Below are 25,073 nucleotides of genomic sequence, written 5' to 3'. Positions count from 1 at the left end.
TGAAAAATATTTGCCCAGTCCTTCGGAAGCTGAGAGATATATTTATAAAACATTTTTTTGTGTGAATGGTACTGGTTTGGTTAATTTGTGATACAAAGATTTTTTAGTTTTCATCTAAATGATTAGTCAGGGTTGTTTGGATAGTAATACACGCATGGTTAGGGAGAAAAAAATTAAACATGAGAGCAGAAAAATAGGAAAACCAGGCCTCTCAACAAACAACTTTACATCAAGATTTTGTAAGTTTCTTTCATAAAACTACAAACACTTTTTTCCCCCAATCATTAAAAATTAACTCAGTTTCTTTCAGGAAGAATATGCCATGGGTGCAATATTGAAGAAAACATTTAGATTTTTTTTGCTCTTTCTGTAGAAAGTGATTTTTTTGGGGCTCTATAAGCCACAGTCAGCAAGGAAAAAATGGAAACCTGCCAAACAGGGGCTCAGATTTTAAGAATTCTGCCTCAGGTTAAAAGAAAATGAAGTATAGCAAGCTTTGATCTGCGTTCATATCCAGGCAGAATAACGATGACTCCTTTCACCACAGCTAATGATGTCTGTGGTGCGTTAGAACACTGCAGAAAAGGATTTGTAGCCACACGAGCACCTTTAATGAGTTTTATTTGTTTTGTTTTATCCCCTTCCACCTCCTACACCATAGCACACAGAGTAATGATGAAGGAGGGGTGGTACAGGATAAGAATCAACCCTCTTCATACCTTCATGGGGCTAATTATCCCTCCCTTTTGAGGATCATAGCTCACAGCTTCACCTACAGGAAAAGAGATCCTCCTTCTCTCTTGACACATAATTCTATATTAACCTCCTTCGTTAGCCTAAATTGGAGTGTGTCTGTCTGCTTGCATACGAGTATTGAGAATGGGGTGAATTTACTTGGCAGGACTCACCCAGTTGTTTTAGTGATGGATCTGTAATATAACTAGAAATTAAACAGTTGTTACTAATGTTGCATTATGATGCCTCATTCCATAGCCGACTGTTCATGCTGTTAAAGACGTTTGATCAGATCAGACATCTGTTAAATAGAACCGCTGATCAGAATTTATGGTACCTCTGAACTGGGGGCATACAGTTTTAAGCATTTTTCCATATAATGTCAGGAAAGCAATATAACAAGAAATACCTTTTTTCATAAGAGCCTCTAAAATTCAGCCTGAAGCACTTCAGATATCCAACAGTTACATTTGAACATAGTGTTTTAGTGCCACATTCAGGAAGTATTGGAACAGATTTATGATTATGGAAACAGGGATTTAAGGATTTCTGGTGTAAACCTTTAGCCTTTTAGTTTTTTGTTTGATTTTTTTTTTATATTATCTTTTTATGTCCTCACTGTGAGAAAATAAAAGGAAAAATTAGATTCTTTTTGTGGATTTATTTGGAAATTAAGGTCATTCAAACAAATAAAAACGAAGTTGGATTTGTTCTTTGTATTTTAAAGCAGAACTATGCAACTTTTTAAAAATATAAAAATATGTGTTTTGACTTGTTTTGGTGGCACAGTGAGATTAATTATGCACATTCCTGGAGCTGTTGTTGCCCAGCAGCTACCCAAAGCTAAGACGACGCACTTCACAACTTTTTTCTTTTTTATCCATCACTTTACAGCAGTTTTTCACCCTATGGCAACCTGTCACATGCTAGCAAATGGACATCAAAACATTAGTCGTTTTGCATCCACATCAGGGTCACTTCAGCAAAGAAATGCAAGAGGACATTATCCAATTGATGCAAGATTGATGTTGAATTAGCTGTCGTTGGGGGGCATATCACAGAGAAAATCTGTCAAAGTTTAGTAGTACTTCTTTAATAACTAAAGTTAATTCATGGGAAATGTTGAGATAATTGACTTACTTTTTATATATATATATATATATATATATATATATATATATATATATATATATATTCGGTCTTTGTTTTTCACCTCATAACAGCCTCACAACCTTGGTGACATGCACACAATCTGTTATTTCTGTTATACTGATTTGCAGCAGGGGTGCTTTTAGAAAAAATGTGTGTACATACTTTTGGAAACTTTAGTAAAACTTCCCTAACTTTTGTGCCAATGCTGCACAAAACTGAAGTCTTTACGTCTCAGTGGCTCTGCATTAAACTTTAATCCTTCTGTTCCACTTCAGAGCGATTTTCACATCCTCAGAAGTCATAATTACTGACACAGACGATGCCTGGAAAGTGTGTCCTTTAACAGTATCGGTCACGGCACCTTCCTCACAATACACTTCCTATCTCACTGTCGGACCAAGTCACAGTCCATCCCCTCCTCATTAAGCATATGTCTCATTTTCCATTTCAGACAAGAGATAGCATAGAAGTGCACACAAAAGCACTATTTTCAGCCCCTTCTGCTCATCTCGTCTGAAAGTCTAATGAGAGCAGATCAAATATAACTGACACCGAGGGGAGACAAAGGGAGATGTAGCCCAGGGTGAGAGATGAGACGAGGCAGAACAATGGACCTGAATGTGCCGTCGCTGCGGCGGTACGGAGAAGGACCAGAGAATGCAGATGATTCTGTAATGAGGGATTAAGTGGTGGATTATGGGTCTTTATTAAGATGTTTCTGATCCTCATTAGGCTGAATCTTGTATCAGGGCATCGATTCCCCACTCGCCTGCTGGATTGTCTGTTCTCTGGAGGAAGAGGAGAGAAAAAAAGAAGAAGAGTTAGAAGGAATAATGGAGAAATGTGCTTTATAATTTGCCAGTCAGAGGTGTGGAAACTTGACATAAATGTGCATGTTTGTGGTAAGGATTTTTGTTTTGCTATGTAAAAAACATGCGTCCATGACGACTCCTTGAGTTTGGACCCAAACAAAGTAATAGTATGAGTTCATTCTGCCAGAATTATCATCACCTGTGTGTTTGTGCAAGCCCGAGATTTCTAGTTGTAGAGCTGCCCTGACCAATTAAGTTAGTTTATATCCATGTCTCATCTACACTCATGAAATAAATGTAGTGAATACTCCAAAGGAAGTAAGTTGGTGGTCCCTCAGAAGCATATAGATATACTTTAGGTTCCTGATTCTTTCAATATTGTCCTATTTTGGAATAACTTCCCTTTTTGTGAGGTTGTAATAGGTTATAATTTAAAAAATTCTTTGTAAATTAATTCTCTGTGGTTACTAACCTGCAAATTGCTTCAGCTTACAATTATCTCGGATTTAAAAATGTCAGTGTTTTTACGTGTCAAGTTTTGCATGCTTTCCTGTATGCCTGCTCTGTGGCTTTGTTCAGGGAACAGGGCTGAAGGAAACACTGGGAAACAAACTCAAGTGGTCCAACAGCAATATTTAGATCTCATAACATGTGAGCAACACTGAAGCCAAATAGGAATTGTACTGATGTTACCAGACAATCTCAGCTATCTCAGTATTTATTTGAAAATCTTAAAGTTTATGATAAAAAGGCAATAGACATAACAGTTTTATTTCCACTCAAATTTAGACTAAACCTCATCCAGCTCAGTGCAACAACTGTCTTATTATAACAGGAAGGCAGCTGGTCTGCTCCTCAGCTGGAAAACAAAAGACGGTGAACAGTCCGATTAGTTAAATTTATCTTCACATGTCTGTCTTTCCCCTGAATGAACGGTGTTCCTTCAAACTGAACTTTTGCTTTGACAGCTGGTTCAGAACTTTTTTTTCCTTTTTTTATTGTTTAAAAAGTGAAATTACAGTGTTCATAGTGGTTTAAGTCTTAACAGCAAAGGAATTGGGCACTTCTTGAACTACTGTAATATTTATAGAAGCGAGTTCCTTATTAGTCCACCTAAGCATACCAAATGGACCCAATATTCGTCAAATCAACCACATGACACTGCCACCTAGTGTGAATCTTCAAAATTTACACTTAAACGTTTATTTTTACTCTTTGGAACAGTAATGATCAAAGCCAGGCCTATTCCAGGTCAGGACTTAACTGGGCTGATTTGGATGTGTTTGTGGACTTCCCACCTTTCTAATAAAAAACTACGAGTCACAATAAGTCTGTAGAAGTACTTGGAAGAATGTTTTGGATAGATTGCTATGAGGTGCTTTGAAAGAACATAGTCAAATACACATAAAAAATGCTAAATAGTCCTTTGCAGTCCTCTAAAACAATAAATACTGTCTTTTTTCATATTCTGCTAGGCTAAGCTTCATATCATTAAGTGTTCGATGGAGACATTGCGTCACATAGTATTGTGAAATTTCAGATACATTCTGTAATTCAGGTTTGGTTTCAACCTTGCTTGCTGTGTGAAACCACACAGCCCTTCCTGAAAGTGTATCATCCTTCACACTGAATGGGACCATAATAAATAAATAATTAAAAATAAATAAAGAAATAAACAAGAACATCATGCTCTATTGTCAAAAAATACTTGAATGTAGCCACTGAGACCATAAGACATATGAGGTAAAATACTAAATTAATCAGGTGATTAGATTTTGATTTTTACAGTTAGATTTGTCGCCTCCTGGTGGTCTTGAGGAAGAATACAGGTTGACGGGTCTTCCTCATTTGCTTCATTTTCCAGGTCCTGCTACATCCATTGTTAATACGCTGGCTATATGTAAACCAACTTTCTGTTTTTTCCTCACATCTTATTGATTGGATCTACCTTTCTCTTCAAAGATGTTCAATTTAGCTGCTCATAAAAATTTGACTCAAGGTCATTTATGGTGTTTGAAGTTTTCATTTTTGCTGGCACACATAAGTAAAAAGGAGGCACTTAAAACTTTGATTTGTTTTCCCTTCCTGTGTCTGTGGTGCTGAATTTCTCTACACCAGAGAAAACTGAAGAACACCCCCCATGCAGTCAACATAGATATAATTGTCTTATTGATTGACTGATTATATTTTAAGTTATTACCACACTATGTGTCACAAAAGGCTATAAGTAGAGTACTTAGAGTAAACAAGGTTTAAACACACCAACAGCTCAGTTTATGACAGTTTTATTAAGTGCAAAGTGTCTAATAGAAGGAGTCGGTGATGCGTCTCATGCTCATGAAGTTCATGCCACTCATGCCCATGTTCATGAAGTTCCTGTACTCTCCGGGCCTCATGTACATCATTCTGCCTCTGAAGTGGGGCTGCTCATACATCAGCCAGTGGCCGTCCATCACGTTACAGGACATGCAGTTAGACATGCGGTAACGGTCCATGATGCTGTCGCAGTCATCCATCAGCTCGTACATCTGACCTCCAAAGTTCTCCCTCTCGTAGATCCTCATTCTGTAGGATCCCCTGTACTGTGGTGCAAACAACAAGCCAGTTAAAGTGAGAATATTTCACAACTGTTAATGACAGTAAATGTAGTATAAGGGTGATTACTTACCATGGGGATCATACGACAGGACCTGATGAAGTTGCTCATTCCCATCATGCTCATGTAGTCAGAGTACTCGCCCCTCCTCATGAAATACTGGTTGCCCATGTAGTTGGTGCGGTCATACACCATGAAGCAACCTCTCTCCACCCTGCAGGAGTGGCACCTGCTCAGGTAGGAGGACATGTCTGGGCAGTCGCTCATGCACTCATAGGAACGACCTTGGAAGTTCCTGTCCTCGTAGAAGACGATCTGAAGGAGAGAGACTTTGGTTAGTACAAAGAGCTTGAACAAAGCTGAATTTCAATCAGTTGAATTTTTAAGTTTGACATTGGCCTCCTTCTTTTGGACATTTGGTTTTTTTTAGTGTTGTAATGCTCAACTTTCCTTAGACTTTAACTCTATTTGTCTGCTGCTTGATGCAGACCTTGAAGCAATTTAAACATTTTTGAGTGCTATAATTAAACTAATTAAGGCCATAAACCACCAACAAGGTAATAAAAGACAACAAATCAAATTTGATTTATAGAGCACTTTTCATACATAAAAGCAGCACAAAGTGCTTAACATAAAAAAAACCCCACATTTTTACATATTAAAAACACAAGACTTCACACACAAGTATATTACATATCAATTTAGCAACACATACCTGATCATACTGACACACAAACATACACCAAACATACAATCCCCCAACACAAACTCTCACACCCAGTTTCCATCTCCAACAGAATATAAATATTAAAACTTTTATAGAAATAAAGATCTGATTTGGCACTAATGAACCAGGTAAGATAACAATATCATAGGGATCCATCCACACTGGGAGCCACCCCATTCCACAACCACAGAGGGCTTTGCCACAGAAACCGCTCAGATCAGGGCCCACAGTGCAACTATAAGGCTGTAAGTTTAAAGTTAAAAAAAAAAAGAAAAAGTATGATTTTTTTTTAATCAACAATTAAAAACACAACATAAAATGCTACATGAATAAATACTATTTAAAATAAATAAATGCATTATGAAATAATTGCATTAAAATAGATCAAATTAAATAAATTAATATAAAATTAATAAATCAAATAAAATCAAATTTAAAATAAAATCAAATAAAATAAAAAGGCTAATTCAGGGTTGTTATTGAAATTGAGCTGCACCTTTTAAAAACACCTTTAACAAATACATAGATGTTTTAGGCCAGAGAGATTTTATTCCAGTCTGTTCATTTAAACATTTAAGTGTCATATTACATAAAATTATGAAAATGCAGACTTACTCTGCTCATCATGTTCATTCCAGTGGACGTCATTCTGTCTGTTGTTGTTGCCGCTGCTGGAGCTGCTCCTGGTCTTGCACCAAACTGTACCCCACCTGGTTTAACCCCTTCCTTTTATACTTGACCCCTGCAGACTGGCCCTTTGTCTAAACCCCCTGAGCCAGCGACAATGTCATAGAAATACACTGTACATGGAGGAATTGTCTACATTTCCAGGGGCCCGAAGCTAACAAATCCTTTCAGAGGTCACTTCTCGAAAAATGTAGGGCAGTGACAAAAAGGGTACAAAGGTGTTTTTGCTTTGTCATTGACATTATGTACTGTTTGTAATTTTACTGTACTATTTTACTGTTTTAGGCATATTGTAATTCATGAGGAAAGCTTTTGTAGTTTCATGTAAAGGCAGCTATAGGAATTTTCTAAAAACAGGATTAAAAAAAAAATCATATAAATTGAAACACTGATATGAACATTGTGGTTTTTAGTTGGCAAAGAAACATGAATATAAAGTTGATCAGTTGATTATTTGTAGTGTGACAAACGGATCCTTTATGCACTCCAAGAATAGCTTTTCAAATTCTACCTAATTCAATATGAACTGACTTCTACCTCAGATGTCCAAGTGCAAGTGAATGCAGCATGTAATTTGTCGCTACTCGTTGTTCTACATCAACACTACAATGTTTGTGATCATAAGCCAGCATTCCTACAACATCATGTCTCTAACTGTCTGTGTGGGGGTAATATTTGTCTGTCCAGACTGTTTACAATCAATGAAGTTGATGCAGAAGTAAAAAAACAAAAGAAAAAGAAAAATACCAGATGTGATGACTGTGCAGTTACATGGACAATAATGCAGGAGAAATACTGATAAAACTTGGGATTTGGCTCAAAGCAAGTTTTCTCATGATCAGTGAAATATAAGTGTCCATACAGCATTAAAGGCATACAAATATGGATCACCATTAATTAACTTTTTTCTTTTTTTTTGTCCTGTCCAGCATCAAAGCAAGCAGAATAATGCAGTGTTGTGTTGTACCAAACAAATTTGCTTTGCCAAGAGGAGCTTTATTAATATAAAGCTCCTCTTTATACTTCAGTATTATTCTTTATTTTTTATTTAGTCTATTGCTGAATTTACATAATAATGCTAGGACTGACAAGTTGGGTAGGGGCAAAAGAAAGGAGAAAGTAAAAAGAAGATAAAAAGAGAGTAAAGAGAAAAAAAGGAGACAAGCAAACACCAGATAGAAATTCAACAGCATCAGTTGTTTAATCACAACAGCAAGACCAGACAACATGCTGCTACACCTGTAAGGAAACAGAAAACCACCTGCAGCATCTTTAAGAAAAACAAAGCTGAGAATCATTGGGAGCACCTATACAAAGACAGACAAGCTGGAAAAAGTAAGTAAGCAAATAAAAAAGTAAATAAATAAATAAAATTTAAAAATGTTTCTATTCCTGCCCCTGCAGCTTTTTCTTAAGTTTAAATTTTTCAATACCAACACAAATGAAAAATAGAAAATAAGATAGAATTAATCTACATTTGAACATTAATTGCTCAAAACTGGCTTTAGATCAACCAACTACAACTGCATTTATCCTGCTGTGACATTGCATTGAATTTATTTAACTGTGCAGTTTTATTGTGCAGTTTTGTGATCATGCATGCTATATGCAGCATCACATGGTATTTTCACTTACATATTTTTAAAGGAGATCATTATTTGTACTTTTACAATAACTTTATTAAGATAAAAAAGGGAATATCTCATCCAATACTTGCACTATAATGAGGCAATGAGGAGGAAGGACTCAAATACAAGATTATGATTCAGAATACAACTGGACATACAAATCATGACAATTAAATGAAACTGCGGTAGCAGGATAATAAACATAAAGAACAAAAAACTAAACAACAACAAAAACAACTTCAAATAACTACAGAAATCTGCCAACGCAGCACAAAGGCAAGTGGAACAGGATAGACAGGGATCTGACCATAAATCAAATAAACCAATAAGTATTTGGGGATCTAATTACAAATAAGAAGCAAATGTGGCAATCATGAACAGGAAGTATCATGCACAAAGGGAAAACATGCAGGTTAAACTGTACATATAAATTAAAATGTTAACCTCGTGTGTTTTATTTGAGGTATGGCTGCAATTTACTTTCTCAACATGTAGGGGCGCTATGACACATGTTTAATCACAGAGTGACCCTCTTGGCAACAAAATCTTTGTTGTTAAACGTTGCTAAGGAAGTCACGGAGCTATCTTTAAGCAGTCAGTAGTTAAGGTAGTTCTGCAGCACCCTGCGACTGGGGAATAGGTATTCCCCTGGGAAGACTAAAACAACCAGCAATACCTTCTTATTTGTGTAAATATAAAAATATTAACTGTAAGCGTTTGTTAGTTCTAGCTTGTATAGCTGTTGTTAGCATTTTAGCTTTGCTCATTACTGAATACAGCACCCAGTTAGCATGAATATTTAGCTAATGATAACCCAGTTTCTGCTTAAGTGACTTTTTGAGGAAACCGTATGTTAGATGTAGAGGTTTAATAAGTTAAAAGCTGACGAATATTTTTTTATTCAGTGACATAGTAAGACAGACAAAGATCATATTAACTAGCTTACGCTGGTATCCCAGTTTAATCGCTTGCCAGTCGTCGTTTCGTCGCTTTTGTCGCTTGTGTAGATGCTACCAGCTAAAACAACCGTATCTCCTGTTGCACTTTTTTTTCCTTTTAAAGGAAACAGGTCAGTCAGTTACGAGACTGCTTTTACATTTCGTCTTAGCTCGTTATTAGCACTTAATCTTGGTATTATGTCGTAAATCTTCAGGCATTTAGAAATGAGAGCGCTGTATCCACCTGACCAGAGCTGGTCTCAGACCTGAGGAGAAGATGGAGAATGGCGAGGACTGCTCCCTTTATCTGACCCGCGAGCCTTCTGGTGATGGGAACACAGTAAACACTGAGGGTAGACAAATAAAAAAGTCCTTAAATGATGTCAAATCAACTAATGAGCACAATGATGAGCTTGTACTTGTTTCAAGAAATGCAGGTGAAGAGATTACACCATACCAGCCTCAGCCCCCCTCATTACCCAAGCTGACAAAATTAATTAAAAGTGGCTCTGTGGAAGAGACTGTGAGAACCAGGAGGCTGAAAAACAGTCAGGAGAGTCTGAGTGACCGAGCTGAGACTGGATCCTCCACAGACTCACTTAAGGAAGACCCAACAGCTCCAAGTGGATTTGTTCTCGGTAGCACAGCCAGTGTCAAGAACGACCAGTACTCTGATGTGAGGCGTCTCTCTGCTATCAGGACAGGCTCTCCAGTCTTCCAGGACAGAGAAAGGAGTCTGTCAGAGTGTGATAGATGGCCACATAATGAGCACAGTAACGCTGCAGACCACCGAGGGAGGTCCACCAAGTTGCGTCTATCTCCGGTGCAGCCCACAGGTCCACTGCCTGCTCTAGGCAAGAACTTTGCATCAGCCACTTTAAGGGCAGCTAATAGGATTGACAGGGATTGCTTGGATTATGCTGTGCTGGCCAAAGAGAAGTTTGGAGAGAGAATCCACAGGAACCTGAGTGACAGCCGGCTTCTGGAGAACATGGGTTCAGATAGTGCCTCTGTTAACTCCATGAAGTCCATCTACAGCGTTCTTAGCCCCATCAGACCCCAGGATGTGAGAAACAGGTACAGTAGACATAGTTGATCATGTATAAGATGGACCTCGGTTGAGTTTTAAGGCTCATTTGTGTAGTGTCTTCTTTCTGGTGTAAGACTGCTATGATGCTAGTTGTCTTTTAGAGTGTAGATATAGCTCAGTGACACCATCACATAAAAGCATATTTTGTTGTGAATCCTCTTATTTTTGTCCTTTTGAACAATATTATGGTCATATAATTGTGCATATGGCTTTCTTTGCTGATTATCAAGATGAGCTAATCACCTATGTAACTCTTAGTTTTTGCAGTGCACAATAATGGTCTGTTCTATATATTACTCCCCCTATTTTTGTCTTAAGTATTGGTTACACTGTCTGAGTAGGTGTGAAAATTAAGACCACATCTGGAACGTAGTTTTAAGTCACAAGATGGTGTTTAAGCAGCACCGACATCACTGTCACATTTAGACTTCAGGAATCTGCTGTTTATGTGTGTAGAGGGTCTTATATCTTAAAGAGAAAGAATCAATGTGAAGGGGGATCAGCATGGAATCAAAGTAGATGCTTGTTCAGCACATTTTTTGACAGAACGATGAGTAATATTGGTGTTTTAATGCTCAGTTCATTTGTGGAAGGCTAACAGAGATTTTACTTTCAGACTTCTGGTTTTTACAGCAGCTTTGCTTTTACAGCACAGGCAGCATGATTTGATCAATTTTTATACCAGTGCTCATTTTCTTTTCCAATGTTTGCCTTTCAGGAGCTTCCTGGAAGGCAGTGTGTTGGGAAGTGGTGCTTTGCTCGGTGCTGAAGAGCTAGACCGCTACTTTCCTGACAGGAGAGTTGGCATCTACATCGTCACATGGAACATGCAGGGGGAAAAGGTCAGAGGAAGTAATGACTCTCCAGTTTCACATTCCAGACTCATTCCAACACAGAGTTTTAACCAAGTTTCTGTCATTTACAGTTCTTTCCAACCAACTTGAATGATCTCCTCCTTCCAACAGACTCTGAATTTGCACAAGACTTTTATATCATTGGGGTCCAGGAGGGCTGTCCTGACAGGTATGATAGGTTATGTTTAAACAAAAGAGCTTTGCAATGTTTGATCACTGTGTATGGGCAGCAAACTCAGTCATACCGTTCTGTATGTGTATGTCTGTGCAGGAGGGAGTGGGAGACCTGTCTTCAGGAGACTCTGGGACCTCACTATGTCATGCTATATGCAGCATCACATGGTGTTTTGTATCTTACTGTATTTATCAGAAGAGACCTCATGTGGTTCTGCTCAGGTCTGTCCTGTTTCACTTGATAGAACAGTTCGGAAGGGTAAACTCCTTTTGATGTTGCTGCATTGATTGCATTTATTTTGTCCAGAGGAGTTGATATGTAATCCAGGTGTAATGGCCTGTTGCCTCATGCAGTGGCCTAAATGCAAGGTACTTGCAGGTCTTCAAACGCTTTTATTTCAGGTTTAAAATAGTTTTAATTATTTTAGTATGTCTTACATTTTTTTGTTAAATAGCATGACATACTCAGCGAACTTATTTATTTAGTGTGTGAAATTTAGAAAAAAAGTCTCAGCCAGTTTATTGACATGAAGGTTGCAACTGAATAAATTTATTATTTGATTGGCATACATCTGAAAACTATATATGAAGGTTTATTTAAGTTACTTCAGTGTGTTTATAATTAAGTAAAATAGGACAGGCTTACAATTTAAAGGTAGATTTGAAAGTAAAGCTATTTATTCTGTGCTAAATGGTTTAATAAGGTTTAACATTTTAATCTTAAACTTTGTTTACAAGTTTGGCTTGCAAGTTTGGAAATGTTGTTAGCAAATCCCCATATTTCTGTTGCAGTTAAGTTCCAGTATACAACATTTAAACCTTTAATACTGCTGCAACAAACTTCTTCCAGTGAGAGGATATAAAGGTGACACAGGGATCGCGTTGTCTCATATTTCCTGCTCATAAAGTTCTTGTTTAGATTTTTCAGAAAGGCAGTTTGCATATTAATGCACATGTGTTTGTGTGTATGTCTTTTCTCAAGTGTGTAAATTTAACAAGAAATAATGTTGGTTTCAGTCAAAAAGATTCCAACAAACACAGGGATCCAATCTTAGTCCATGTAGGTAATAATTTGTCCAAGTATAGGGATTTATGAGCGATATTTTTTATCTCCATGTTGGACTTGTTTTTAAGTTTAGGCTCAGTTTGTTTGGGCCTCAGTCTGCTGCTGTACAGTAATACCCAGTGGTTTATTTGAGGTTGCACATTACACCATTAAGCTGGATCTCACTCTTTGCTGATAGAGTTTCGGGAATAATTATTTTGCTTTGTTGACCCACACAGAGGTGGAGCACGCCACAGTCACAACCAGGATCATCTCTCAGATTAAGACCAAAGGGGCTGTGGGAATTGCCTTTATGTTTTTTGGAACTTCCTTCCTCTTCATCACATCCCACTTTACCTGTGAGTAAGAGTCCTTGCTGGTGTGAAAGGGCAACACTAAGGCAGAGATTTCTTAGTGCTGCAGGAGTTTAGGAAAAAAAATTATACAAGCATGAGCATAAAGAATATGAAATGCAAACAGTCTCATATGTTTCTTATGTGTTATTGTTCTTCCAGCCGGAGATGCCAAAGTTTATGAGAGAATACTGGATTACAACAAGATCATTGAAGCTTTAGCTCTTCCCAAAGGCCTTCCAGACACCAACCCTTACCGCTCTACTCCATGTAAGGCTCTGAAACTACAGACGTGAAAAAGTCTAAATAACTATAAAACTCAAGGTATACATTCTTTTGTTTTAGCTGATGTCACCACAAGATTCGATCAGGTCTTCTGGTTTGGAGATTTTAACTTTCGACTGAGCAAAGACCGGGCGGATGTGGAGACCATCATGAAACGCACAGTAGAGGGCGATATGAGCATGCTATTGGAGCATGATCAGCTCTCCAAGGAAATGAAAGATGGTATGCATGAAGAAAGCTGCAGTCTTTAGACAAAGATCTTTTGTTTCGTTGATCGTCACCCTGTGTTTTATTTTTTCCTGCAGGTTCGATATTCAAAGGCTTTCAAGAAGCACCAATAAATTTCTTCCCCACATACAAATTTGACATTGGCTGCGATAACTACGACACTACTTCGAAACAAAGAACTCCGTCTTACACTGTAAGACAGTGAAATTCTCACGACTAAAGATAATTGCATGCTTTAATAACCCAGTATGACTGTTTCTGTGCTTACAAGGTGCCTTAAGTCTGGTAAATGATATTTTTACACTCGCAGTGCAGTTCAGCGTCTCTGTTTGTGTTCACAGGACAGGATCCTGTTCAAGAGCAGGCAGGCTAATGACATAAAGGTGGTCAAGTACAGCAGCTGCTCAAGCATCAAGACATCAGACCACCGACCTGTTATTTCCGTCTTTCAGGTCAAACTCAGGCCAGGAAGAGACAAGTGAGTTTAACTTGCATTCAGAAGTGCCTCACTGATACGTGACCCAATTTTTCTGAATGGTTGGCAACCTGATGAAGTAGAGTTCTGAATTTGTTTATGCAGTTGTTGAGAAACACAACAGAGACATCTGAGTAGTGGAATTATTGTAGAAAGAGAAACAACTTTACACACCAGCACAGGAAATTAGGAAGGAAAGACAGCAGTCCCAGCCAATACAACACAAAACACCATGCATCCTCCAAGGCTGTTATTTGGACAACACATATTTTCAGTTAATTATTATAGCCATGTAATGTGTGAGAAAATGGCTTAAGCCACGTAACAATAATAAAGAATTATGTGCATTATTTTCCTTGCCCAAAACTAATGGGACACCTAATTTGTCTGATTGTTTTAACTGCAATAGCAATATACACATAGCAACTTTGAAGTATAAACTTGAAAAAAAAAAAGATTCTGTTCAGGAAACAGGTTTCTATGACACCCAGAGATAAATGTGCAAGCCTATGAAATGTAAGATCCATTATACTTCTCATCTCTATTTGTTTTTTTTTTAACCATTTTCATGTGTTTTCCAGTAAATCTTTATTAAATTCTTTATAATCAGACAGCACAACCTCCCTATCTTCTTTACAGTCTTTGGTTGTGCTTTTTGTTAGTATTCCCCTGTGTGGAGGGCTGTTTGATCGGAGCTTGTACTTGGAGGGCATCAGGAGGAGGATGACCGCCAGAGAGCTGAGAAAGAGGGCCATGACGAGTCCAAACAGCAGCACCATCTGTACCATCTCCTAACCTATCCAGATGAACTCTCCAGATCAGGATGGGCTGGATGAAAACCTTTGCCACAGGTGTGAAGAGGACCCAAAGGAAACCAGAGTTGTCTTAACAAGCAGAGCCCCTGGGATTGTGAAAGGGTAACTGAGCCACACTGTGTCCTGGTGAAGCTGGCTGGACTCGAGCACGAGGACCTTGAGGTCAGACAGATAGAGTGTGGACAGAAACTAAAGTCTGGTCTTTATTTATTCAGCCTCCTCTACTCAAACATGACTAGCACAGATTGAAGGGGTTGCCATCGTGGCTTACTATTTAAGTCACACGCTTCGACATGGACTGATTTAACCTTACAGATCATTTGCATCTGTTTGCTTTGTGTAAGCATTTCAGAGGCATTACAAACCACATTGTTACCTTTTTATTAATGATAATGTTCAAATGCCTTATTTATGGTGCACTAAACAAAAATACTATCAATATTTAGCTGTTTGAGCTAACTTGAATTTTGTTGTTATATTATTTATTATGAGGTCAAATTTCATGAGCATGGCAAAGATGTATGAGAGTACATCAGGGAGATTAAATGTATTTATACTTTTAAAACTAACCTCCCATGTAAAAAAAAAAAAGGATCTTGTTTACGAATGCCCATCTTTTATTAGACCAAATAATCCTCTGCTACAGACTAACGCAATGCCTTACCTTTCACCTTACTATAAACTCATATATACTATAAACTGAACATGTACTGAATGTAGCACATCTATAAACTTGCATTCCAAGCATGATGAGCTCTCTGCTCATTAAAAAGTGCCTGTCGGTCTTGTTTTCTTATCACCAAGGCCTTGTCTTAATCTGTGACTTTTTATGTCATCTAAAATGTAACATCCAGTAATAAATGTTTGAAAAACACACTTGTTGGATAGATTTTGTCTGTAACAGTACAAAAAAGATCATGTATACATCTTAGAATTCATACATTTATTTCATAGTTTGCAGACAAATGTTAAAAGTTCACGTTTATTCACTCTGGAGTCAGAACATAATGTGGCAATAAGAAAATAGACGATTGCATTTGGGAGAATGTGAGTATCTGTAACTGTCGAGAGAAGACTTCAAAGTGAGACAAGATGTGTATCTTAATGGGACAACTTAATTTCTTTTCTACTTTCCCATCTTTGTCTTTTAAGCTAGGCTAACACGTTAAACTTTTAAGGGCTAAAATGCGCATCGTCTTATCAGTATAATGATGAGGTTTTTCAAATAACTCACCAGGTCAATTTAGAAAGGGGTTCACACAACCATGAAACACAAAAATACCAAGTTTCACTTTAGATTTAAGCCTAAAGATTTAAAGAACATTATTAAAACCATAACTTCAAATTCATGGGGAAAAAAATCACTACAAAAAAAAAAAAAAAAAAAATCCAGCAATTTTATTTACTTTTTTTGCACCTTTAAAAGTACATCAAGAAAATGTTCTTGTATAAATATTAAATTCTTTTGAAGTGTTATTCCTTCAAAATTACTTTAGAGAGAGAGATGTTTTTTCCTTCTTTATTTTAGTTTGCTGTCCCCTTCTTTTACATGTTAGCCGGCTTACTGTGAAGACTAACATTCTACATTCACAAACATACAGGTTTGAAAGAGGAAATAAACATTAACATAATGTTGCTTTGGGGTAAACCATCCCTTTAAAAACAAATTTATGGCAACATATGGCTTCCTGCCCATAGACAATAAATATAGATTCTCCAGCTGTATGCAGACAAGATTACTGTGGAGTACAGTGTGTCGATTTAAAATCCACTCTTATCTCTCTGTCAGGGACTTAAATCCGAACCCCGAAGTTAGTCCCCTCCCAGACTGAGCCGTGCAGAGCTCTGTGTTGGGAGGGAACGCTAGTGTAACCTTTAAGTCCATTTTATTTACAGTGACGTTACTGGTGGCATGGATCTATCGAAAGAGGCGGTACATGCGGGGCAGACGACCATCCTTACTCGACAACGCGGTCTGGATGTGTTCGTAGGAGGGCAGCTCTGTCAGGTCTCCGAGAGCCGCCACAGCAGGTTTACTGCGCAGCATCTTGGTGGTCACTCTTTTAATGTCGCCAGCTGTCACACTGCCTACAAATGATTTAAACATGAATTATTTCATGAGGTAGAATCAATCATCAGGACACAATTCTTTTAATTTCTTGGAGGACTCACTTATTAGATCACACAGTTCATGTGGCAGCTTTCTCTTTCCTGTGGAAAGAACCTGTCGACCAACATCCTCAAAAATAACCGGCCGCGACTCGAGGTTCATCATCAGCATGGACTTGAGCTGAGTCTTGGCTCTCTCCAGCTCCATCTGGGCATACAGAGGGAAATGTAAATGCTTTTCTTTCTACTTATAGATAATAAAATCACATTTGTGGTGATCATTACCTCTCCTGCACTGCCAGCCATCTGAATGAACTCTCTGGTTATTATTTCCACCATCTCCCGTACCTGGAGATCAATATTTGCAGTGTTTATTAGTTTAAGTTTGGATAATGTTCACTAATAGCCTTCAGTCATAACGCTTTTATATCAAACGTTATTTAAAGAAATGTATATAGTATGTTAAATAATGATGCCTTTTTGTAGTAATAATGTCACACCAAAGAGGCTAATGTATACTGATGAAATGTTTTCCACATTTTTCACTCATGTTGGTTAAGAACAATACTATTTTATTAATCATACTAATAATACTATTTATTAATTTCATACAGCAAAAAAAAAAAAAAAAAAAACTCGAAGATGTGTCCCATTTTATATGGATATACTTCACATAGTTACACTTTTATAGAAACTGTTTTTCTCTTGACAAAACCAGTTCAATCATTCATTCGATTTTTTTTTTTTAAATAAAAATTTTGTTTTGATCCAACCATACCAACCTGTCTGGGGTCTGCACTAGCATGGATACACAGCAGGCCGCTGTCTTCGTAGCTGTGATGGTAGGAGGTGGCGTTGTACATCCAGTGATGCCTATTGCAAATATATATTAGAAAAATGTCACCATCAGTGGAAAATTAAAATCTGTGATTATGGTAGTGAGGTACTGTGTGAGCTTAGATCTGCAAAACACTCACCTGTTGAGCACGTTCAAGTACAGGCGAGTGAACATGCCTTTTCCAGGTCCTCCTGCAGAGAAGGAACCACCTCCACCCATCATCATGTTGAGCACCGCGAACGGGATGAAGTCATCGTCCTGTAAAGGGAATCGTTTTAACTCAGCTTGTACCAGGCAGCTGATTAAAGACTCTGGAAGACACTGTGAACACCAACCAGGAAGGAGCAGCTCTCCAGGCCGATCATGATGTGGGTGAGCTCTGGGATCGGAGTGGGGCCAAGGCTAACATCTGACATATCCTTCTCCATCTAACGTGTTAGAGGAAAGTATTACCCGACTGTTCTACAAACTGAACAAATGATTAAGTTAAATCAGCAGACTTGTAATCACCTTGACAATACCACCAGTGTACTGAGCTACTGATAGATCCACATTGGCTACTGAGCTCGTTCCCCACACAGGCTTCACATCCAGCAAGTACTTCCTGGCACATTCAACCAACTGCTCATGCTCGATGCCCACTCCTGCCAGCACCATGCGCTCAGGACAGTAGTAGTTACGCAGGTAGCTGTGAAGCACCTTCTTGTCAATCTTGTCCACGTTCTCTACAGGACTAAACCGAGGCAGTCCGACCGTGTTGCCTCGATATGCAGCCTGGAAACAATGACAAGTGATAGCTTGAGGAAGTCATTTAATGTATGTGTATACCGGGACTAAGTAGATGCTATGCTAATATCGTGCTGAAACGAAGAAAAGGATCACTATGTGAGCATCAAAGTCACAAGAGGTCACTCACAGCATGGATCATCTCGGTGAGTAATGGCTCAGGGTCTGGCCTCATGTTTAGATCCTCTAACTCAAAGCGTACGGCCATTCTGGTCATCTCAATCTCTTCATCTACATAAAAACAACAAACAAACCAACAGTTATCTTTCCTAGGAGAGGCAGTACCATCTGCTTACCAAGACTGATGTGAAGTGGAATGGACCTACCCAGCAAGCGAGGCTGAAGGACCGCATCAGAAAGAAGATTAACCACAGTGTCCAGACCTTTTACTTCTGCAGACACCGCATACATGGTGGTGTCCCTGCACAACAAAATAAGTGATGAATTACACATACAATTAATACTCATAAAAAACAACCAAGTTTATGAACTGAAGCTGTAACACACAGGAACTATGTTGAATACCTTGATGTTTGGCAGTCACATATACCCCCGTGTTTTTCTAGTGTGAGAAGGATTTCATCTTTACTTCCGTACTGTGCTGTGGACTAAAGATAAAAATATGTTGACATTTATTTCATACACTTAAGCTCCCTTAGCCTTTTATTCTATGGTGTTTCTCTACATACAGAAAAGGAGAGTTTCTCTAAGAAGTGTGCTATTCCACTTGGGTACTTTGCTTCATGTCTGGATCCAGAATTTACTAAAACTAAAAAAGGGAAAAAAGAAAGAAAACATTTTTATCAAGTTTAGGCAAAAGTGTGTAAAAAGAACATTTCAGTTAAAGCTGCAGCTTACTTCCAATTGTGCAGAATTGACCAAACTTATTTTGGGAGGCAACTTTGAGTCCATTTTCTAGAGTGGTAATCCTGGTCTCGTATTTTTCCTGTCCATCCACAGATGCAAAAACTGGCTTTGGGATCCCAGGCAGAGGTGTGGACAGGGAAATATTCGGGTATCCTCCGCTACTGCTGTACCTTCTGTAAGCAGCGATCCCAAACCTTTGACAGAATCAAAACAATACCTTTCAGAGGTTTTAGGCTGACAAAAATATGGCACCTGCTTTGTCTACCCCGATTGAATTTTTTCAGGTGATTACAACAACTATGAAAATGTTTCATGTGGAATTTTCCTGTGTTTCTACATAAAGCAGTATGTTAAAAATCTGAGAATTGCTATTCAAGGTTGTTTTTTGTCAACTACAACTGCCATGGCACAAATTCCATTCTTAAAAAAAAATAGCATACTTTAAAATCCAGCTGTTTCCTCAGAGGAAACTTCAAAATAAGAATGTGAAAGATGTCCTACTTAAATACAATGCATGCAGAGCTTCTCTCCTGATAAACTGTGTAAATACAATTAGTCGGAGTTATTGATAAACCAAACCAATCAGACAAGCCAACTAATCGTTTTTCTTGACTAAAAATAGCAATGTTTAACCTGAGTAGGTTTGACTGTCACCATTTCAAAGCACATAACTTTATATATGTTAGATTCTTCAAAGGGAATTTCTGTTGTAATTTATTAGCTGTTATTCTGGGACATTTAAGAAATAATCTTGTATACTCTGTACACAACTTAATCAAAAACTAGCCTTTTATTAAATTCTCAGTTAATATAGTGATGTCAGAAGTCATTTAACTCTTTAAATGTGTTAACTTTTCAGATATATCTATACATATTTTAGGCTGAATCTGAAACATAAAATTAAGAACAGCACAAACCTCTACAGAAACAAAATTCACATGTATGTAGTTAGGCCCATTTACAACTTAAGCAACCATTTTCTTGGTGTAAAGAGATATGTACAACAATATTGACAAAAAAAGAAGAGCATCTGTTTTCAGGAAATGTCACAGATGATATTGCCACTAAATATTTTTGAGACGCTGCCAAAACTCTATACAGTTTAGGCTTGCACTATGGATTATTTGTGGGGCAGATAACATTAAATGCTGATATTTTTAATTCGGTGAACTGGTAAATGCATGCATGTACCAAGAAAACTGCGGATGTAGTGTGCCTGGAGAAGATAACTACATGTGGCCAGTGGGTGTTGGTGTGTTCTGGACAGACAAAACATTAGCTTATGGCACAAAGTAATTACGTTTACGTACATTAGTCTCATCTGATACTGCACAGTAGGCAACCAACATGCTACATGGTATACAGGGCGACATAATAAGTTCCATGTAAACACTGAACTCACAATAGCAATGTGCTGACAGGAGGGAGTTACCATTTCAATGCAAACTACAGACAATCTTTATAAAGACGAATGCTCTCGTCTGACCAGTGGAGCTAACAGCTACTTCATCATTCTGAGCCAACAGAGATTTTCCTCTACGGATATAAAACCAGCTTCACGCATTGCTCTTAATTTGTCCGACTTGAGTTGCAAGGCAATTTAATGTTCATCTCCTGACAAGCACTTAACTATACCATGCTGATAACAACTTACATCAAAGCCCCCCATAATTTAATCAATATCTAACGTCAATGTCACACAAAAATGTACCCACACATAGTCCTGATTATATCAACTTTGAACAAACAAAACAGGTAGCAGTTAGCTAAGCTATCACATATTTAAGAAGCAAGAAAAACTTAAAAAGCAGTAGCATTAATACAGTTTTCAACCTCGTGAAATACAATAAATTAGTCTAACTTTTGCTTGACTTTACATTTAACTGAGTCATGAGATAACATCAAGCAGGACTGACGGCTAACTATTAGCATCTCGCTATCTGACAAAGCTAATCTTTAGTGATGTGGTTGAAGGTGACAGAGGGGGGCATGACACTGAAAAGACTGGGAATACTGGTTATAAAATTTATCTGTGTTAACGTCCAGAATGCATAAATGTTAAAGCGTAAACTTTAAACGCATTACCTTTGAACCCGACTCCAAGTTCTGCACCTCGACATGTGAGTCGCCATCCTGGTGATCTGTGACCGGAAATCAACCCGGATCGTGATGAAAGGGTTTTGTTTGACAACTTCCGGTTCAGACACACCTCCCGGCACATTCGTTCTTTTTCTTTCTTTCTTTCTTTCTTTCTTTCTTTCTTTCTTTCTTTCTTTCTTTCTTTCTTTCTTTCTTTCTTTCTTTCTTTCTTTCTTTCTTTCTTTCTTCATGAGCAGTAGAAGCAAACAAACAAAAATCAGATTGAAAAAAAAAGAAAAATCCGAAATGGTTTTAATGTTGAACAACACATTAAATTATCAGTGCAATATCTACAACATACACACAAGTTGTGTCTTATATATATGTTTTCTAAATCTTTTACAGAGTTTTATATAGTTTGATTTTGTAATCAATGAAAACATATGTGACTTTTCAAGCATGAAGTGAACGTCCCATTTGTCTGTAAAGCTAAATATCTTTCATTTAATTTTTATATTTCATTATTTCATTACTATTTATTTTTTATTCAGTGTGAAAGTGGCAATCCATTGGATTTTTCAAATGACTGCATCTATAATCTATACCACATTATCTACTGTGCCTTAAATATCATGTGAGTTAGAATGAAGAGTCATTTAATCAGGAGCAACATGTTTCTTTTGCTAATTTGGGCTTTGAGAACCAAAAATGGACAATTGATTCTTTAGAGTTAGCCAGAGGGCCATCCACATTTAGTTACCCATTACCAAATCAATTATAACACAGAACCAGGCCAGTTGCTGAATTACATTAACACTTCCACCTGACTTTAAAGTACTGTGGACCTGAAGTGGAATCTAACAGGACTGTAACCAGCTGAAGCGGTTTGACCAACACGCTAAAATTTTGTCGGCAGGTGTTACAACAATGTTCTCCATTTTGAAAATCACAACAATGGTGTGGTTGATTTGTTTGCTTTCACACTACAGCTCAGCCTATGAGCTGCAGGACACCATCCACACTCTGAAAGAAGAAAACTTCCACCTTCAGCACCGACTGGAGAACCTCACCCAAGCTCTTAGAGACCTAAAACACCTTATGACAGAGCACTCCAAAGGTAGGAACAAAGTTATCGTAATATAAATTGTTACATTTTCATGAGGTATATACTCAGAAATTTGTTTCACTCTGAACTCAGCTCCTGAGGGAGACTATGATCCTGCATATGTGCATGCTTGGAGGGAGTGGTCCCAAAATGGTAAGATCTTAAAATGAACTTTTATGAAAAGAATCTGGTTTTAAAATGCTTCTCTTGTAACATCAGCATATCTTGTGATTTTCAGGCATTAGTGCTGAAACACATCAAATGTTGGAACAGGCCTTGTGTTTAACTGAGCTCCATGGTGCTGCACAACCCAATTGCATCTCTCCTGGTTTCCTCCTTTTCTTATTTTTTGTTTCTATGATTCTTGTTGTGATGTCTTGATTTTAATCAAGAACTTTCAGCTAAAACTTTTACATTCATTTTTAAAATACTAAAGACCTTGGTTTTGTCACCATTCCTTCAATTTGATCTCATTGTTGATTTTATTAGCTTTCAGGTTTTTATTTCTGATGTTATTTTAGTAATTTAGATTACCTGACAAACCTTTAGATACATATATAGTACTGCTAAAAATGTAATCTGAATAAAGCTTTACAACCAAGCTTGTGTGATGTGTGTAACAGAACAATATAATCCTCTTTTCATGTCATGTAACCTCTGAATTCACAGAAATCTAAGAAGCTTCCTCACTTCTGAATACAGTCCTGTTTATATGTCAGCTAATAATGAACCAACCTGGCATTCTTAGTGTATTTCCTTTTGGGTTTTATATGATAAATGATGAATGATAATTGAATAAATTTGATGCAAAAATTGCCATAGTGGCAAGAGTTGCAACTCAAGTAATATGTCTATTAAAATGTTGTGATAGATAGTAACTAATTCTATTAAATTATCAGCAGAAGAATTGTTTTAAATTTAATGGAAAACCTGGAAAATTGATCACACTTGTATGTTATAAGGAATATTTTCTGTTTAGATTCTCCTGCTTTTGTGTTTATTTTCTTGAAGACAAGACTAACTGCAGGTTGATTTTAGTGATCACCTGTGATTGTGATCCCAGACGGTCCTTTTCAGGGTGATATTTTCTCTGAATGGTTTAAGAAGAATAAAAAAAGATCACATGTATTACATACTGCAGTCTTCAAAATCAATACAATCCAGCAAAATTCAGCATACAGTACATCTGTGTTTAGGATATTTCTTATGCAATGGACAACACTCTATCATTAAATCACAAAAGGAAATAATTCCTATTGAAAAATGTCCATCCCTCTAGAGCAGGGGTGCCCAAGTTCGGTCCTCGAGATCTACCATCCGCTGTCATCTGCATGTCATTCAGCTCTGCAGAGGCCTGGTAACGAGCCAGTCATTTGATTCAGGTGTGTTGGAGAAGGGTTGCATCTAAAAGTTGCAGGATGGTAGATCTCAAAGACCAGACTTGGGCACCCCTGCTCTAGTGGAGTTGCAGAGATTTTTGGAAACAGTGCCAACGTGGACTGGCGCTGTTCTGGTGGCAGCATGGTGACCCACTACCCTACCAAGATAGTTTTCCTGTAAAACAACAAATCTTTCTGTTAAATTTTGCTCTCATACAGATTGTTTGGACAAACTGGGACTCTACACCTCTTCTGGGAAATGTGCTTGATGTTCTGAATCCATGTTAAATTTGCCTGTTATGCCTTCTTTTGTTAAAATAATAATAAAAAAAACCTTTCTGCATAGATTATAAATCGGTGCATTTGTACTTTAATTTCCATTTGATTATGCTGAATGGACCAACAATTTACATTTGCAAGGACTTCATCTGGCTGTAGTAGCATTGGCTGCACCCATGCCCGTGTGAATAAGTGAATCAGAAACCACAGACAGTTTATTGTCTTCTTTGCCATCATGTAAATATAAAAGTGTCACATAACAACTGAGGCCATGTAATCATGTAAGTAGTTCTGTGAGAAAGTAACAGCACTAATATGTTGGCTTGCTCATCATTTTAGCTCAGCCTGTTAAAATGCTAATTAGCATCAAACACATCTTAGCCACAACAGAGGCTTCAGCATATCTTTGGGAAAAAAACAGTGAAGTAATGATGCATGAGGAGGATGTGCAGGGTAATAAAAATAATAGGAATGAATTTTAAAGAAATCATGAAAAGGAATACAAAAATGTACAATTTCCATTAAAATGTCAACAATAAAGCAGAATTTAAATTCTTTCTGACTTTCCTGCAGCCAAACTTTGATTAGATGTAAATAATCCACATGGTGGTCAATGAAATAGGTTCAGTTTCTTTCTTTCTTTCTTTCTTTCTTTCTTTCTTTCTTTCTTTCTTTCTTTCTTTCTTTCTTATTTACTTTTACATAGTGATAATGTGTAACAACATCCAGCTTTTTCATCAATTTATTCTAATAAAAAGTTTTTAGTTCTTATAAAACAATTATTTTTCTAATTCACTATTTTGCTGTAGAACTACTTCTGAAATTTTTAATAGCAGATTTTTTACGTTTGCTTTTAAGCTTGCTTCTTTTATCTTGTATCATTTGTATTTCATTTGTCAGAGCATCTAAAAGTTTGTTGTAAATGTTTCAACATTGTTTTTGCAAGCTTGATGGAAGAGAACTTGACTGGGCAGCACCTTGGAAAAATGGAAAGTGGAAAATTCAATTGAACACCGTCCAATTTCATCTACACGTGA

General features: G+C 37.4%; 3 protein-coding genes across 8 annotated transcripts; 1 reads left to right on the top strand and 2 right to left on the bottom strand.

The window, feature by feature from the left end:
* Nucleotides 1–5,002: 5,002 nt before the first annotated feature.
* LOC121649110 (gamma-crystallin M2-like) lies at nucleotides 5,003–6,670 on the bottom strand. Its single transcript, XM_041999682.1, has 3 exons — nucleotides 6,638–6,670; nucleotides 5,368–5,610; nucleotides 5,003–5,281 (listed from the first exon to the last, which is right to left on the bottom strand). Exons 1-3 carry the CDS (start codon nucleotides 6,668–6,670, stop codon nucleotides 5,003–5,005), a joined length of 555 nt encoding a protein of 184 aa, XP_041855616.1.
* A 2,204-nt stretch (nucleotides 6,671–8,874) lies between these two features.
* Nucleotides 8,875–15,468, top strand: inpp5e (inositol polyphosphate-5-phosphatase E). 6 transcript variants are annotated; one of them, XM_041999604.1, is made up of 12 exons: nucleotides 8,881–9,025; nucleotides 9,400–9,406; nucleotides 9,491–10,352; nucleotides 11,084–11,207; nucleotides 11,291–11,388; nucleotides 11,491–11,615; nucleotides 12,678–12,797; nucleotides 12,954–13,061; nucleotides 13,137–13,298; nucleotides 13,382–13,497; nucleotides 13,646–13,782; nucleotides 14,442–15,468. In XM_041999604.1, the coding sequence occupies exons 3-12, from the start codon at nucleotides 9,553–9,555 to the stop codon at nucleotides 14,572–14,574; spliced, it is 1,923 nt and encodes a 640-aa protein (XP_041855538.1). In that variant the 5' UTR covers nucleotides 8,881–9,025; nucleotides 9,400–9,406; nucleotides 9,491–9,552; the 3' UTR covers nucleotides 14,575–15,468. The 6 variants fall into 6 exon arrangements, with proteins under 6 accessions (XP_041855535.1, XP_041855540.1, XP_041855538.1 ...); XM_041999601.1 differs by lacking the exon at nucleotides 9,400–9,406 and having other exon boundaries at nucleotides 8,875–9,025; XM_041999606.1 differs by lacking the exon at nucleotides 9,400–9,406 and having other exon boundaries at nucleotides 8,875–9,025; nucleotides 14,419–15,468.
* Nucleotides 15,469–15,522: 54 nt separating this feature from the next.
* Nucleotides 15,523–21,357, bottom strand: pmpca (peptidase, mitochondrial processing subunit alpha). Its single transcript, XM_041999607.1, has 13 exons — nucleotides 21,280–21,357; nucleotides 19,186–19,388; nucleotides 19,017–19,096; nucleotides 18,853–18,935; nucleotides 18,654–18,748; nucleotides 18,458–18,558; nucleotides 18,052–18,315; nucleotides 17,877–17,969; nucleotides 17,681–17,799; nucleotides 17,486–17,576; nucleotides 16,989–17,051; nucleotides 16,767–16,911; nucleotides 15,523–16,682 (listed from the first exon to the last, which is right to left on the bottom strand). The coding sequence occupies exons 1-13, from the start codon at nucleotides 21,324–21,326 to the stop codon at nucleotides 16,513–16,515; spliced, it is 1,554 nt and encodes a 517-aa protein (XP_041855541.1). The 5' UTR covers nucleotides 21,327–21,357; the 3' UTR covers nucleotides 15,523–16,512.
* Between the last annotated feature and the right edge of the window lie 3,716 nt (nucleotides 21,358–25,073).

This window comes from Melanotaenia boesemani, chromosome 11 (genome assembly GCF_017639745.1).
Source record: "Melanotaenia boesemani isolate fMelBoe1 chromosome 11, fMelBoe1.pri, whole genome shotgun sequence".
In the NCBI taxonomy this organism is placed as follows: Eukaryota; Metazoa; Chordata; class Actinopteri; order Atheriniformes; family Melanotaeniidae; genus Melanotaenia; species Melanotaenia boesemani.
This window is presented reverse-complemented; position numbering and strand designations above follow the sequence as displayed.

Excerpts from the sequence above, each read along its gene's own strand:
- pmpca (XM_041999607.1), bottom strand. The coding sequence starts at position 21,326 with ATGGCGACTCACATGTCGAGGTGCAGAACTTGGAGTCGGGTTCAAAG. Across the intron at positions 18,749-18,852 it reads TGTGACTGCCAAACATCAAG|GGACACCACCATGTATGCGG; the intron begins GTATTCAACATA and ends TTTGTTGTGCAG. Across the intron at positions 17,970-18,051 it reads ACACTGGTGGTATTGTCAAG|ATGGAGAAGGATATGTCAGA; the intron begins GTGATTACAAGT and ends CTAACACGTTAG.
- inpp5e (XM_041999601.1), top strand. The coding sequence starts at position 9,553 with ATGGAGAATGGCGAGGACTGCTCCCTTTATCTGACCCGCGAGCCTTCT. Across the intron at positions 11,389-11,490 it reads CAGGAGGGCTGTCCTGACAG|GAGGGAGTGGGAGACCTGTC; the intron begins GTATGATAGGTT and ends ATGTCTGTGCAG. Across the intron at positions 13,062-13,136 it reads CCCTTACCGCTCTACTCCAT|CTGATGTCACCACAAGATTC; the intron begins GTAAGGCTCTGA and ends CTTTTGTTTTAG.
- LOC121649110 (XM_041999682.1), bottom strand. The coding sequence starts at position 6,670 with ATGACGTCCACTGGAATGAACATGATGAGCAGA. Across the intron at positions 5,611-6,637 it reads GAATGAACATGATGAGCAGA|ATCGTCTTCTACGAGGACAG; the intron begins GTAAGTCTGCAT and ends TCTCTCCTTCAG. Across the intron at positions 5,282-5,367 it reads CCTGTCGTATGATCCCCATG|TACAGGGGATCCTACAGAAT; the intron begins GTAAGTAATCAC and ends TTTGCACCACAG.